Source organism: Thunnus maccoyii, chromosome 3 (genome assembly GCF_910596095.1).
Source record: "Thunnus maccoyii chromosome 3, fThuMac1.1, whole genome shotgun sequence".
NCBI classification, from domain to species: Eukaryota; Metazoa; Chordata; class Actinopteri; order Scombriformes; family Scombridae; genus Thunnus; species Thunnus maccoyii.
In genome coordinates, this window is record NC_056535.1 from 21151735 (window position 1) to 21165269 (window position 13535).

The 13535-nt window shown below is 39.0% G+C and overlaps 1 protein-coding gene across 5 annotated transcripts in view; it reads right to left on the reverse strand.

Annotated features, from left to right (window-relative positions):
• The window catches only part of megf6b (multiple EGF-like-domains 6b), a 63566-nt gene that overhangs the window by 36795 nt on the left and 13236 nt on the right, over nucleotides 1–13535 (reverse strand). For all 5 annotated transcript variants that reach the window (XM_042402759.1, XM_042402739.1, XM_042402750.1 and 2 more), the window contains one exon: nucleotides 11816–11920. In XM_042402759.1, the coding sequence (XP_042258693.1) occupies nucleotides 11816–11920 (105 nt within the window). The remainder of the gene's footprint in view (nucleotides 1–11815; nucleotides 11921–13535) is intronic.

Here is a 13535-nt window from a genome sequence, read left to right on the forward strand (position 1 = left end):
ATTTCTTTCAGATTAGCATCTGCTTTTCACACCTCACGAAACATCAGTAAGATGCAGGCTGTTCATTGAGAGACTCTCATGTGAGTGTTCCCCAAGGCGAAGTGGCTTCCATATGGAGATAATACACAACAGAAGAGATGATGTTGTAGGTGGAGGGAAAACAGAGATTAGAAGTGATGTGTTTGGCTCAGTGGAATACACAAAGAGCTAATAAAAAGAACAAGAGCAACACAGATTGTAATTCAGATATGGATGTTTGAGATATAAAAGGTAGGAGAGAATCAGAGAATCAGGGCACCACTGCAGATGAAGGGATCAGCTCACACTGATTATTCCTCTAATTGTATTTTGCAAACTCTTGTCATTCCTGATTTACACACACGTGATGCCCTCGCCTCCATCATGACAAGGAGCGACCTTTCATCAGGAATGCTGTAAAGAGCCTAATGAGACAGGGTGGGAGCCCAGACTCAACACAATTGCGAGAGATTAGGGTGCTGGCAGATAGGGTGGACAAGGATGCACCCAACCCTCTGACTGCACTTCAGTCCCTCTCATTAGAGATAACTTCACTGACTTCACAGGAACAGGGCTGCTCTCTTTCATGGTTGAGATCAAATATCTGACCGTATTTCAGGATAGGAAAGCAGACATAAAATTAAGGATTCATGCTTTTGTCTGGAAGGAAAAGCAAACAATTGCTGCATCAGAGAAAAAGTGTAATTTATAGCTTTTTTTTTAGGTTTTCTACAAGGTCAGATTCCTCTTCATCCTCAGAAAACTTTTGACAGAACTAGTCCTAAAATTATCAAGTAGTCAATTCATTAATTAGTCGACCGACAGAAAATATATCAACAACAAATTTGACAAGTTGTTTTTCAATCAAAAAACATTCACTGGTTCTGTTTTGTAAATGTGAGAATTTGCTTCTATTCTCTGTTTTTTTTTTAATCGTGGTAAATTGAATATCTTCAGGTTTTGGACTAATGATTGGAAACAAAAACAAGAAATTCAAAGTCACCTTTTGGTCTGGGAGACTGTGATTTTTCACTTATTTTCCAACATTTTACAGACTCAACAATTAATCAATAAATTGAAAAAAAAACAATAGATTAATAAACTGCAAAGAACCACAGTTGCATCCTTAGATACTGTAGAAGAGATAACTTCTCACAGTTAAAGAGATTCCTTCCGTTTAGTTTCTGGGATAAGAAAAGGGAAACGAATAAAGACATAAAAAGGTATTGAGACAAAGAATCAGAGGACTTCAGGACAAAGAGAGAATGTGTGAGAAAATATTGGCCAGGAACTTCTGGGTCTCCCGGCAGTGCCTACATCTCCATAACCTCCTTCATTTCAGCTGCTCTGGAAGTCACGCTATGGTGGCTGCTAACAATACTCAAAGAAGGATTAAACCTTCAAATGGTGAAAACATGTCAGTGACTCTGGGAATAGTCCATTTAAACTCCAGTTTATGGCTGATGGGAGAAATTGTTGTTGCATTTAAAAGAAAGCTCAAGAACATCAATAGTTATGAATAGCAAGATTAAGTCACCACCAGACTTTGTTCACTGTTCCTAAAACAGTTCTCATTACCATTTTTCTCGCCTTCTGTTTGTGTTTTTAAGGTTAGAACCTAAGACGTCGTAATTCTCTCCAAGTAAAAGAGCAGACTTCAACCTGTTCACAGTCATTTCAGCTGTAGCCTGTTAAACCCATCAGAGAGGAAAAGGGGAACCCTGAGAGTGATTTAAACCGCTTGAGATCTTGCTAGACATTTACTATCCCATTATCAGCCATTTGACTTATTCTCGCCCCCTTAAAACATGCTTTAAAAGCATAAAGGCCAGATTTTGAGTAGATAACACAAATCTGGTAATTGTTATATGAGCGTTATATAACCTTAAGCCTTGATGCCCAACTCCTTTTGACCTTTCAGTGAAGGATGGACACACTAATCACGAGTGACAAACTGCTGCAGCTGAGTATCTCACAGCTTTACAATCTTATGGCTTTATAGTCTTTCATGCTCACATTTAGATCTCGGTAAAGCTGACCCAAAATGAAAGATGCTCATGTGAATTTCGGGCAAGTGTTAAAGTCTTTCAACCCAGCTTTCAGTCACAATTAAGATGTACAGTAGTTTGAGAAAACAGGAACATTTAAAAGGGTGATATTCCCATATTACTGGAATCAAAAGTGAAAGTGGATTTATACTGGTCACAGCTATTTTGTAATCAAATTGTGTTATTAGTGCATTTTAAATGGTCAAAATCATGTTCCTACACCTGTCAATCTGTAGCACATTACTGTAAATCTCACATTCTCTTTATGATATCATGAACATATGCATGTTTGGATCAATTCCACCTCCTTCTTCTCCTGGAGCACTAACTGCCTCACAATAAAGAAAGAATTATACCTACTTTCACTTTTCCTTGGTCAAAGAGGGCCTGCCTAATCTGGCTAATCATCACAATGGGATTACGATGGAATTAAAAACTAAATCAGTGATGATGCAAGGAAACTGTCCACTCAAGCCATGAAGACCAAGGTATGCATGTGGGTTTCATTATGGGGGATGCCGGATTCCTCACTGAAGTGCTCTGCAAGCTCAGCATGGAGGTTTTACAAATGTTTTTCTTGATCTCAAGTAAAAACCATTCAATGGGACTCAGGGTTCAGGGATTTATTTTTACAATGAGGAGGGTCCCAAGGCCGGCATACTGAAAGCACCCCTCTCATTACATTCCTCAGTGGTCCTGAACAGGAAGGGAGCAGACACACTATATATTTAGCATGAGAGAATGAAGTGGTTTTCCTCACTAATATACATACCAATAATAATACAGTAAGGTCAGATTTGCACCCTTGCTAGGGTGAGCAGCATGTGTGAAATGGTTTCACCATACGGTGCTGGGATGTTCTCTTTTACAACATGACCCCATGTGGACCTGCATCCCCTAAACATGACAGATACCATCTGTGTCACTGCTGCTCTCTCCCATCACTGTCAGCCTCTTAGGATGCTTTTACACCTAATATATTTGGTTCCATCAAAACAAACTCTGATGCATTTAGTGCCACTTGTTTAGGCTGACATGAAGCTGTCAATCGAATTAAACAATCAGACCAATACCACATGAAAGGGGGATCTCAGTCCAGTTCCATGTGGACTCTGGTGCGGTTACTTTGTGGAATGAATGCAAAATGAACCAATAGATTTTACAATGAATTCAAAAGCTAAACTACTATTAAATCCATCTGCTGACCATGAACTGCCAAAGGAGTGATCTTTTAAGCGATCTTATAAACGATTTATGTAAATTGTTACATATCATTGTAACAAAATGTGCACAAGTGCAGGGATCACTATCAGATCAATCAGAAAATGAAAAGGTTTTAAACCAGAGGTATGCTGTGCTTGTGTCCCTCTCCATGTGTTTTGGCAGTTCTTCATCAAGAAGTGAAACGTAGCAACAACATAGTAACTATCTCCCACCTTTTCATCTTATTTTACCTAATCGCCATTATTCATAGAATGAGGTTGAGTTGTAGTCTCGACTAATAATGCTCATAATCTGTTATTTATCTGCGGGAACTTTGACTCTACAGAAGATAAATAGGGCAGTAAAGTGCAGCATGACCTGCTTTTTGTCAGCAGAATATGATTTCCACATGTTGTCCAATGTAGCATTGATGATGCAGGATGTTAGTCGCCGAAACTGTCCAATGAATGAGTTACATGTCAGTCCACGTGACTTCATACTTTCTCCTTTTTGTTTGTTTTAAACAATCTGTGTGAACATGACCTGGACCAAAACTGAAAGGGAACAGTGTATCATTTTTTCCTTGAACCATCTACAGGTGTTAAATCACCCTAAATGTTTTGGTGAGCAACAGTGATGATTTACCTCACATTTTCAAATATGATTAGATCCCATGAAGCATTTCTGCTGCTCATTACGGGTGACTCCAGCTATTTCAGTTCCAGCCCGCTCTAAAAGCCACGGACTGGGTCTACATGCTGGCTTGACCTTTGACCTCTGTGCTCCCCTGCAATCTACAGAGCAGCAGGACATAGCAAAAGTCACCACTGTCAAATAAGTCAGCTTTACTCAGCACACAGGTATACCAATAATACTATAATGACTATTGATCTTCCACTTTTCAAGGCTAAAAAAGATGAGCAAACACCATGTCATTACCTTTTTGCGCTCAAACATAAACCCACTGTCAGTAACTAACCTGCCACTAATGTGTTAACTGGGATTTGACATCTGGAAGGCAAAAAACCACCCACATTTTTGGTCACATTTGGCCTTAATGTGCTACAGTGGTTACCAGGACTAAGCAAGAATAAACGCTGCACGCATTAACAAGATGTGAAAAGGAAAAAAAAAACACATGCCTGTGAGTAAGAATTTACACATTCATCAAAATTCAACAAACATGGACCAGTTAGAGAACTACCACATGACCTGTTTTAAGACAAGTTACTATGGTTGCACTGAGAGTCAAGTGAAAGGGGGGGTGAAAATACAGGTTACAACAGGCTACTGGACATTTAGTCTGAGGAAAAACCACTATTGAACTTTATGTAATGGCAGAATAGGACTGCTAGAGAAGGAACATCTGAAATCAACTGTAGTCATAACAGTATGACTACAATTGTACACACACACTCATCCCTGTCTTAAGATATGTCTGTAAAGTATGTACTTCAGTTTATCAAACTTTCACTTAATGAACAAACACTTTGAGAGATAGAAGGAGCAAGAAATAAGATGTGATTAACCCATTCTCACTGTCTCAATTTCATTGTTCTCCCATCATCCCTCTAAACTGACATGGTACCATGAAATACACGATATAAGGATCTATCTATGACACTTTGATATTATTGGTTATTTTCTATAGCTCTTTCTTTCCTATGTCCCATTGCAGGAAGATACTTAAGACGTTTTCTACATTCAGTCCTTTGACCAGATGACCCTGGTTCAAGTCTGTGTACTCAACAAGTGTCATTTAACACAACAATGAAATCCCACAATAGCCCTGGGGGTTGCTGTGCTGACCTTGCAACCATGCTAACAAGCATCCAACTTCACCATGCAGCTCCGAAATAGAACCAGAATAACTTCAGCATAGTAATTGTAAAATATCTCACAGAAAATCTTCATCAAAAGTTTAGAAAAGTTATGTGAAATACACTCAAACATAATATAATGAAACATAATGTAGCATCTGTGATGTTGTGAAACCTCGGTGCGTTCCCACTGTGCCTTTTCTCCGCACCTCAGCCAGTAGACTGTGGAGGACTCGCATCATGCACCAACAGTCTTCACAGAAATAACTGACCTCATTATTTACAGCTTCAGTCAATGTTTATAAGCCTAACTAAAACTGGACATCATATTCACTACTTTAGAAGGATACTCGTAAATAAATGAGGACAGACTAACTGCCCTTTTTCATGTTTCTGATTATGGTTTTTTATTTTTTCATTTTTAAATAAATATTACACAACTATTGCAATTTCATTTTTTCATATCTGATTCTAAAAGGAAAACTGAATGACCTCTCTACATCAGCAGTGCAACCTTTCCATTAAAGTATCCAATTTCCAGTAACATATCAGCAACACCTATTTTATCAGATATTCGATGTACAGGAGGGAGGTATAAATCAGACCGAGGTAGATTTATTTAGTCAACCGTAATCTGGCTGGATAAATGTAAGTAATGTGAAATGATATACTAACATTTTTTACTGACTGAAAGCTTCAAAGATAACATGACCGTGGCTGAGAAAGCACGCCTGGGAGCCTGCTTTGAAGCAAACATTACAGAATAATGATAACGATGATAGTCATCAGCAGAGGGTCTGTCTTGAGTGATGTGTAGAACAAGCTGGTCCTCCTGGCATCGCAATGACCCCAAAACCAGCCAAGATATGAGCTTATGATTAAGATATCATTTGCACAGGCCAAAAGAAAAAAAAGAAAAAAAAGACACAATTAGTGTAACAGAGAAAGAACTCTTTCAGTGAAGCATTTCACAGGTTGAGATCCTCACATTTTCAACAAACAAAAGCCTAATAAACACGTTAACCCGCTGAGATCCCCCAACCATTCCAATGGACATAACTTTTCTGGGAAGTCTAGATCTATGATTACTGTCATCTCATTCCACCCAAATGAACAAACTTATTTGATTGGATTTCTACAAGCCAATCACAGTGTTCCACATCATCTTAAGTGGACTGCGGTAGAGCCACACCCCCTTTTTCAGCAAAGATGGCCGACTGTGAGGTGAGAAGGAAGCGTAAGGCACATTTTAACTATCAATCATATTGTTAAAGTTCATAATTTCTGTTTAAACTGTGTTTAAGCAAACATGAGATGTTATATTATTTATACAAGTCAAACTAAAGATTTATAGCTTTTACTCAGGATTTTTTCAAAAAGATCCGTCCATCGGAACAGTCGGAGGATCTGAATGTCACCGGAAGGGAAACAGGGAAATGAAGAGGGAAATACTATTTTTGCTTTTATAATGATACAATCAGCTTCTAATGCATTGATTATGTACACAGAACATTCAACTAAACCCATCAATCCAATGCACTGAACGAACTACTCTGGACTGACCCCTTGTTTTTTATCAATAATTTTGTTAAAATATCATAAAATATAATATAATATAAACTTGTGTTTTTTTTGTTGAAAAAAGGTCTCTTAAGACTGTTTATTGTCATTTTTGTTATTGGGTGGTTTCTCCTGTTCAGATTCTCCGTCCATTGGAATGGACAGAAAAAAATAACACATAATAAAGTATTTTAATCCATTTTTTTATTGCCAATGATTTATGAGTACATTTAGAGGAAAAATCCACTATTACAAAATTTTGTTTGTGTTTGGAGCATAATTATAACCAGAGTACCAGGATCAGGTTACATCTATTTGGATTTTTTACTTCTGCTATTAAAGATTTAACTTTGGTATCACTGACTCCTCATATTTGTGTCAAATAACTCTTTACAAAATCCATTAACTTTATGTTTTTTAGATAACTTTTATTTCCCCTGAGAACATGTCACATGGAGCAGCTTGAAAAGATATTCAAACATTCTTGAACTAAGATAAAGTTTCATGTTACAGAGTGTCTTCCTTCCTGGAAGACACTCTTTTTGCCTGTCTGGCCGGCTGTTTGTCTGTGACTGAGCCCAGATGTCAGCTGGTATGAAGACATCTGTCCTGCCAGAGGTCTAAAAGCTTTGGAAGCTGTTGATCCCAGAGGATACCACTTGTCTCCTGATGACAGGCTGGATACAAAGTACATCAGGCACCAAGTGACTAAATCTCATTGGCTATAGCCAGAGCAGAGTTTTGGATTTAAGAGAAACAAAACATCATAAGTACAGCTACTTTTGTTGTTAGACAAGGATTTCAATTCATTAAAAGTGCCCGTTTTGTAACAAGATCGATATATTCATTGGTAACTAAATGGTGACTGAAATAAGTAGCTCATTTTGCAGGAATGGCCCAGATCCTAAAAACTTTAAGGACTTTTTAAAACTGCAGCAATCAGGACAGTAATATACACAAAGTAAATTGACACATATCTAGAGGTCTCCATCACTCATGTCAAATCATACAACTGCTAAATGACCTATTGTACAGCATGATAGTATCGTGGCTTGGAAAGTATGAAGCTGAGGCAGGTGAGACATTCAAATAAAATAGATTTATTGTCTTTTTTGTCTAGGAAAGCCTGTAGGCACCAGTCCTCACTTGACTATAAAGTCAAGTCACAAATACAAAAAACAGTAATTATTGTTTTATACATTACTGAGACAAAAAGGCTATTAAAAAGGAAAACAGATGACCGCTTCAGACAGAGCGGGGGACTAATTGGCCCTTCTGAAGGACATAAACACACACACCAATGGCTATACACAAACAAAGACGAACCACATCAAAAGCATTTCAAGGGGATATCTCCACATGCGATTGCATAGGAATGCTCACACTTCCGAGAAGCGTCCTAAGCGATTAAATGATGAGTGAATCTTTGAGTGGAGTGTTGCACCACACATTCGTCTGCGGCCACATCCTCTACTGTGGCTTTGACTTTCTGCGTAAACAAGCGATAACGTGACAAGAGAGAACAAGCAGTGACTGACAGTTGTGTGAAGCATGTGGACCGCAGCAGTAAACTAGATTATGGGAGCAGCTCGTGTGAGCCGTGTGTGTGCTCGTCTACACAACCACCGAGGTTATTTATTCAGGTCTAAAGAATGTGACAACAAAACAGTATGTGCCTGACCACCATAAAGTGGTTGAACAATATATCAGAGCCGTCACTCAATGAACAGAGTCATTCATTAGGAGTGATGTTATTGGTCTTCCTCAAATGAGCCACTTTAGCCCGCAGCTATTCCCTTTGCCCTCAGGACACTTGACTCTGAAGTGACCTGTATTTGGCACCATGCAGGACCCCAAAAAGGGACAGCTGTGAGCTGTGAGCTGTGTCCAGCTTGAATTATTCCGAGTGTTGCCCCTGGTCAGGCGGAGTCACTGGCAGGCCCACACCCTTCGTCCAGCAGCCCATTCAGTGACAATGACAGAGTAATATAACTGCCACAGTGTTTACGGACTGATAGCCTCAAATAGTGGGAGGATCAGGGTGTGGGGGTCCGTTGCATAGCTCTCCACTAGCTAGGGCCCCTAGGTGCCCATTGATGACAGCTATCATTCACACTGCAGAACAATGCTGGCGGATCTCAATGCGTGGAAGGGTAAAGGGGGTTGTTGATGTCTGCGCTGATATCAAACAGTGTCGCTCAGAGGCTGGCTGGAAGCCAAACGAGACTGAGGGACGAGAAGCGATATAGTGATGAGATACAAAGATAGCAGATCAGAAGAGTATTACGTTGTAAAAACTGAGATTGTGGTTAATTAATATTAACTCAATAAGTATTAGCAACATTTACTTAATACAAATGGCTTCAAGTAGTTTAAACAGTATTAAGTTGGATTCAACATATCTAAATATTTTTATTAATTTAATTTTGAACAAGTTTGTCTCAAATAATCTAATGAGAAAAATCTAAGACAAAGTAAACTGGTGAATTATACTCATTTGAAGAAAACAAGTCCAGGCTTTCATATTAAATGGACTGCAGTCGATTTTTCTTCAAGGTAAGACTCACTTCGCCATAGTTGGCAAACAATCGCTAACCAAGTAGTTTTCTAGCAGCTGAATATTATTTTAAGTTACCAAACATGGTATGTCAGCGTACTGTAACCGGTGAAAAGTAATGTTGCTGGTGGACTAAAACTACTGCGGTTATAGGCCATAAATTGAGCAACGACAGTTAAAAGTGAAAGATTAAAAAATGTCTGTTTACTGGGCTTCAAACCACCTTGATTAAATCTGCTTTTACTGGCAATGTATGTCGTGTGTCATAATAAAGCTGTTCTCTCAATGCTAAATGTTGTGCTTGAGTTTGGATCCCTTCCCTTCTTCAAGCACCTTGGATGAAGTTGTGCCAGATCCCCCACTGTCCTTCTTGTATTGGAGACATGACATAATTCTCAGGTGTCAAGAGAAGGTTTGTATCATCCAATATTTATGTATTATTTGATATTTCAAAATGAGAACATAAATACTAGTATTAAAATGTGGCAACGGGAGGAGAAAAACTGAGTTTCTACTGCACTGTATATTTTCTAAAGCCAAACATGCAGAGAAAAGAAGTCCTTCGATCAGATTTGATTATTCATTTTGGAACTGAAAAAAAATATTTTCATCGAATCAAGAAGTTTTACTTGTAAATGTTCTGGTCTCCTCTTGGACTCAGAAAATGAAATTCTACACAGCGAGAACAACGTGCATTAAAATCCTACAGCACATATGTTTTTCTTTACTATTTCCTTTTCCTGATAAACTGAGCATCCATTTCAACACCTTTGACATTTCCTCTTGCACCCTCCCTGTCTTGTGTCACTAATAGTAACACAGTGACACAAACTCACACATGTTGGTCTATTTTACAAATACATCTTACATCTAATGGGGTGAGTCTGAGTGATTCCTTTGTCTTCAGAATGGAAAAATCTCTTGAAACCAAATGCAATAAAATAGTGTATTAATTCTCGTCAAGAGCTCAGAATAATGTTACAAAATGATTTGTATTCTTCCATAATGACATTAGAGTTTGCAGAATATGTCAGGATTATAGGTTTAAGGTTGAACTTTGGTCTTATTTTTCATTATTTATGATGATCTTTGTCATATCTTCACATTGTTTGAAAAGTTAAGGGTGAGAGGCATCATATCCCAATGTGTGCACTAGCCCTCGCTTCACCTCTCTATACCATGATACATCATTATGTGTCAGAGAAATATGCCACTGCACTGCAGGGCTGCTCTGTATTGTCAAAGCTCTGATCAGAGTGACGGATGAGCTCCTACTGTGGAGATCATGGACAGCAGGCATGTATTTGCTGATATTGTACACAACACACATACTGTATATATCATTCAGGCATTCAGCCATAAAACCCAATCAGACCGTGGGTGCTTATAGAGAGTCAACATGTAACTGTGTTTATATGTTAAATTTTATGTAAATCTATGATCTGAATTTTGCTTGAACGTTGATTAGCAAACATCATGGTCAGCAGATGGCTTCAATCTTCTCAAAGACCTCCACTAGACCAATCAGGACCAGCCAGAATAAGGCACCCAAAGGCCTTAAGCTGAGCTTGGCAGCACCTCAGTGGGCATGTGTGTTCGTGGATCCTCTGTCCTAATGATTAAGTCTTTCATTCAAGCATGAAGTAATCAGAAGTAAGCCAGCTCAGCTTAGCAACCACAGAGAGCTCTGATCATATAGAAGGGCTGTCAGTGCTGGATTTCTCAAGGCTTGATCATGAGTGCTATAATAACCAAAGAGGAAATGAATGTATAGTATGCTAAAAAGGTGTCATAAAGCTACATCTGCTGCATCAGAGAACTCTTGAGAAAATCATGTGTTGAAGAAAAAAGTGGCATGTTAGCGAGGTGCTGCTGTTTGAACTTGACTGATGCAAAACAGGCTATTTTGAGCAAAAGATGGACGATTCTGGTAAAAAAGTTGACACTAAGAGGAATTTCCTGTCGTGTGGTGTTATCAGAAAAACAACAGAATCCTCCACTGTTTTACTTCAACAGCTCAAATTCAACAATGGAGTTGCTGATAAAATACTTGGCCTGCTGGTAAAGAAGCCAACTACTGATGTGAGGAGATTCCTGTTCATTTCTAGAGAAAGATGATCACTCGCATAAGAGTTCAATGGGGAGCCTTGGAGAGCTGACTGAAATGGATCAGAATTATTGGCTACAGCAAAGAGCCAAAAAGGTGTTTTTAATCAAATGGCAAGCCGCTATCAGTTTCAATCAGTTAAAATGTCTCAGAAGAGTTTTTATGATTCCTACTTTTACTGTAGCTATTTCTTAAACTTCTTACCACAGACACTTGCATGGTTAAAATGCGGAAAGTAGCTTCATATAACTGTGCAGCGTGGCTTTAATTTGTGGAAATTGAATGCAGTCACATCATTCCCTTATTAAAAACAGAAGCTTGAAAGTTTGATTCTTACACTTGAAAAATGGCTTGAGAGTGGCAGATAGAAAACCCAGGACGAATAAAGGGGGAAACTAAGAAATCGAGCAGAGTGTAAAAGGAGAAACTTACACAGAGGTATAAAGAGGAGAGGAAAGAGTAGATACTGAACGTGAAACACTGCAAAGATGTTTCTACTCACCATACTGGCAGCTGGGCCCGTTGAACCCTGCAGGACAGTCACAGAGCTGGGTGGATCCCTCTCGACAGTGGCCCCCATTGAAGCACACACCGTAGCTACATACCGCTGCATGTGTACATGCGGACAGGCAGGGTAGTAAGAGAAGAAAAAAAAAAAAAGGTGAGTGCAGCAGAGACACCTGGCCGTTGTCATGTCAACATCTGCAGTTTCAAACACTGACCTCTTTCTATCTGAGCCTTATCATCAGTCTGCTACCTCCTGACTAAAGAGGAACCTCGATTCTCCTCCATTCACACAAAGCAATGTAAGAGGAATCCAACACTTGGCTCTCTTTGTGTAGAGGAGCAGGCTTTGGGCCAAGGGAAAGAAATATCTAATCTTCATTTACACAGAATCAGTTATAGAGTTATAACTGTAAAACATGAGTGGCAGCAATAGCTTGTAGTGGCCTCACAACGTTTGAAAATGTTACCTGAGAAAGATCTAGATTGATTAATTGAACTTTTGGTATCATTGTTACAAATAGTGATCATACAGATGTGCCTAAAGTGTCATGGGGGTAAAATCAGAGAGCCACAGGGCAAGTGTGGCTCATCCATCTCTTGGAGCCAGCGGCCCTGTGGCCATAAATCCCTGTAAGTCAAACTGCTCTCACTCGTTAAGATGTGAAATTCGAAGAATCCAGGATGTATTAACAGTGAGAGCCACCAGGTAGCTCAGAACATGCGAATCCACCTCAGAGGTGTACCATCGCATTCCATACACTCACACAACACTCACATTAATCATGACAGGCCTTCACCTAAAGCTGTGTGCGTGTGTGTGTGTGTGCAGGTACAGCATATGTGCGCTGAAATCTGCCAGCCTATATTCTTATCTGATGTGTGTTGAGTAAGACACAGCTGTTTAAACCAGGCCTGTTGTTTGCACTCTCCTGAGCAGAGTACAGTGCTTAGTGATGACAGGTACAGAGGATTGATGTCTATCATTGCTCTTCCCGACTGGCAACATGTGGACACCGAGTGAAAAAAAAAAAAAACACAGTCCAGCTAATCACAAGAGGAATTTAAACGGCAATCCTTCCTCGGATGATTGCAAAGAAGTCAGTCAACTAGAAAGCCAGTTTAACATCATCTTCGTCTAACATCTTCTGCCAGATATGCATTTTTCTGCCCATCTAATCCAACCAGAGATGGCATGACCAATCATCACACCAGGCACTGCTGGTTCTGATGCCATTTATTGGCCTTATATGGTCATAGTAATGATATCAATGTGCCCAGGACTGCTCAACATCAGTGTGACCTCTGTTTGCCCTCATACTCAGAAATGAATGGGGGCAGCTGTAAAAATGTATTTCATCTAGTGCTGAAACATTTGGTTGATCATTTATTTAATAAACTGACAAAAATGATTAGGTGATTAAATGCTGATGTCATTTATCAAGAAAAAACACAAAACATTCACTTTCAGCTTCTCAAATGTGATGATTTTCTGTTTTTCTCTGTTTTATATTACCGTAAACTGAATATCTTTGAATTTTGGACTATTGCTTTGACATCACTTTGGGCACAGGGAAGTTCCATTTTCTGACATTTCATAGACAAAACAATAAATCAAAAGAAATTAATGATTGATTATTGGATAATAGAAACAATTTTAAGTTTCCCTAATTACACCCAGACATCTATTTCTCTGCAGATGATTTAGAGACAACGGT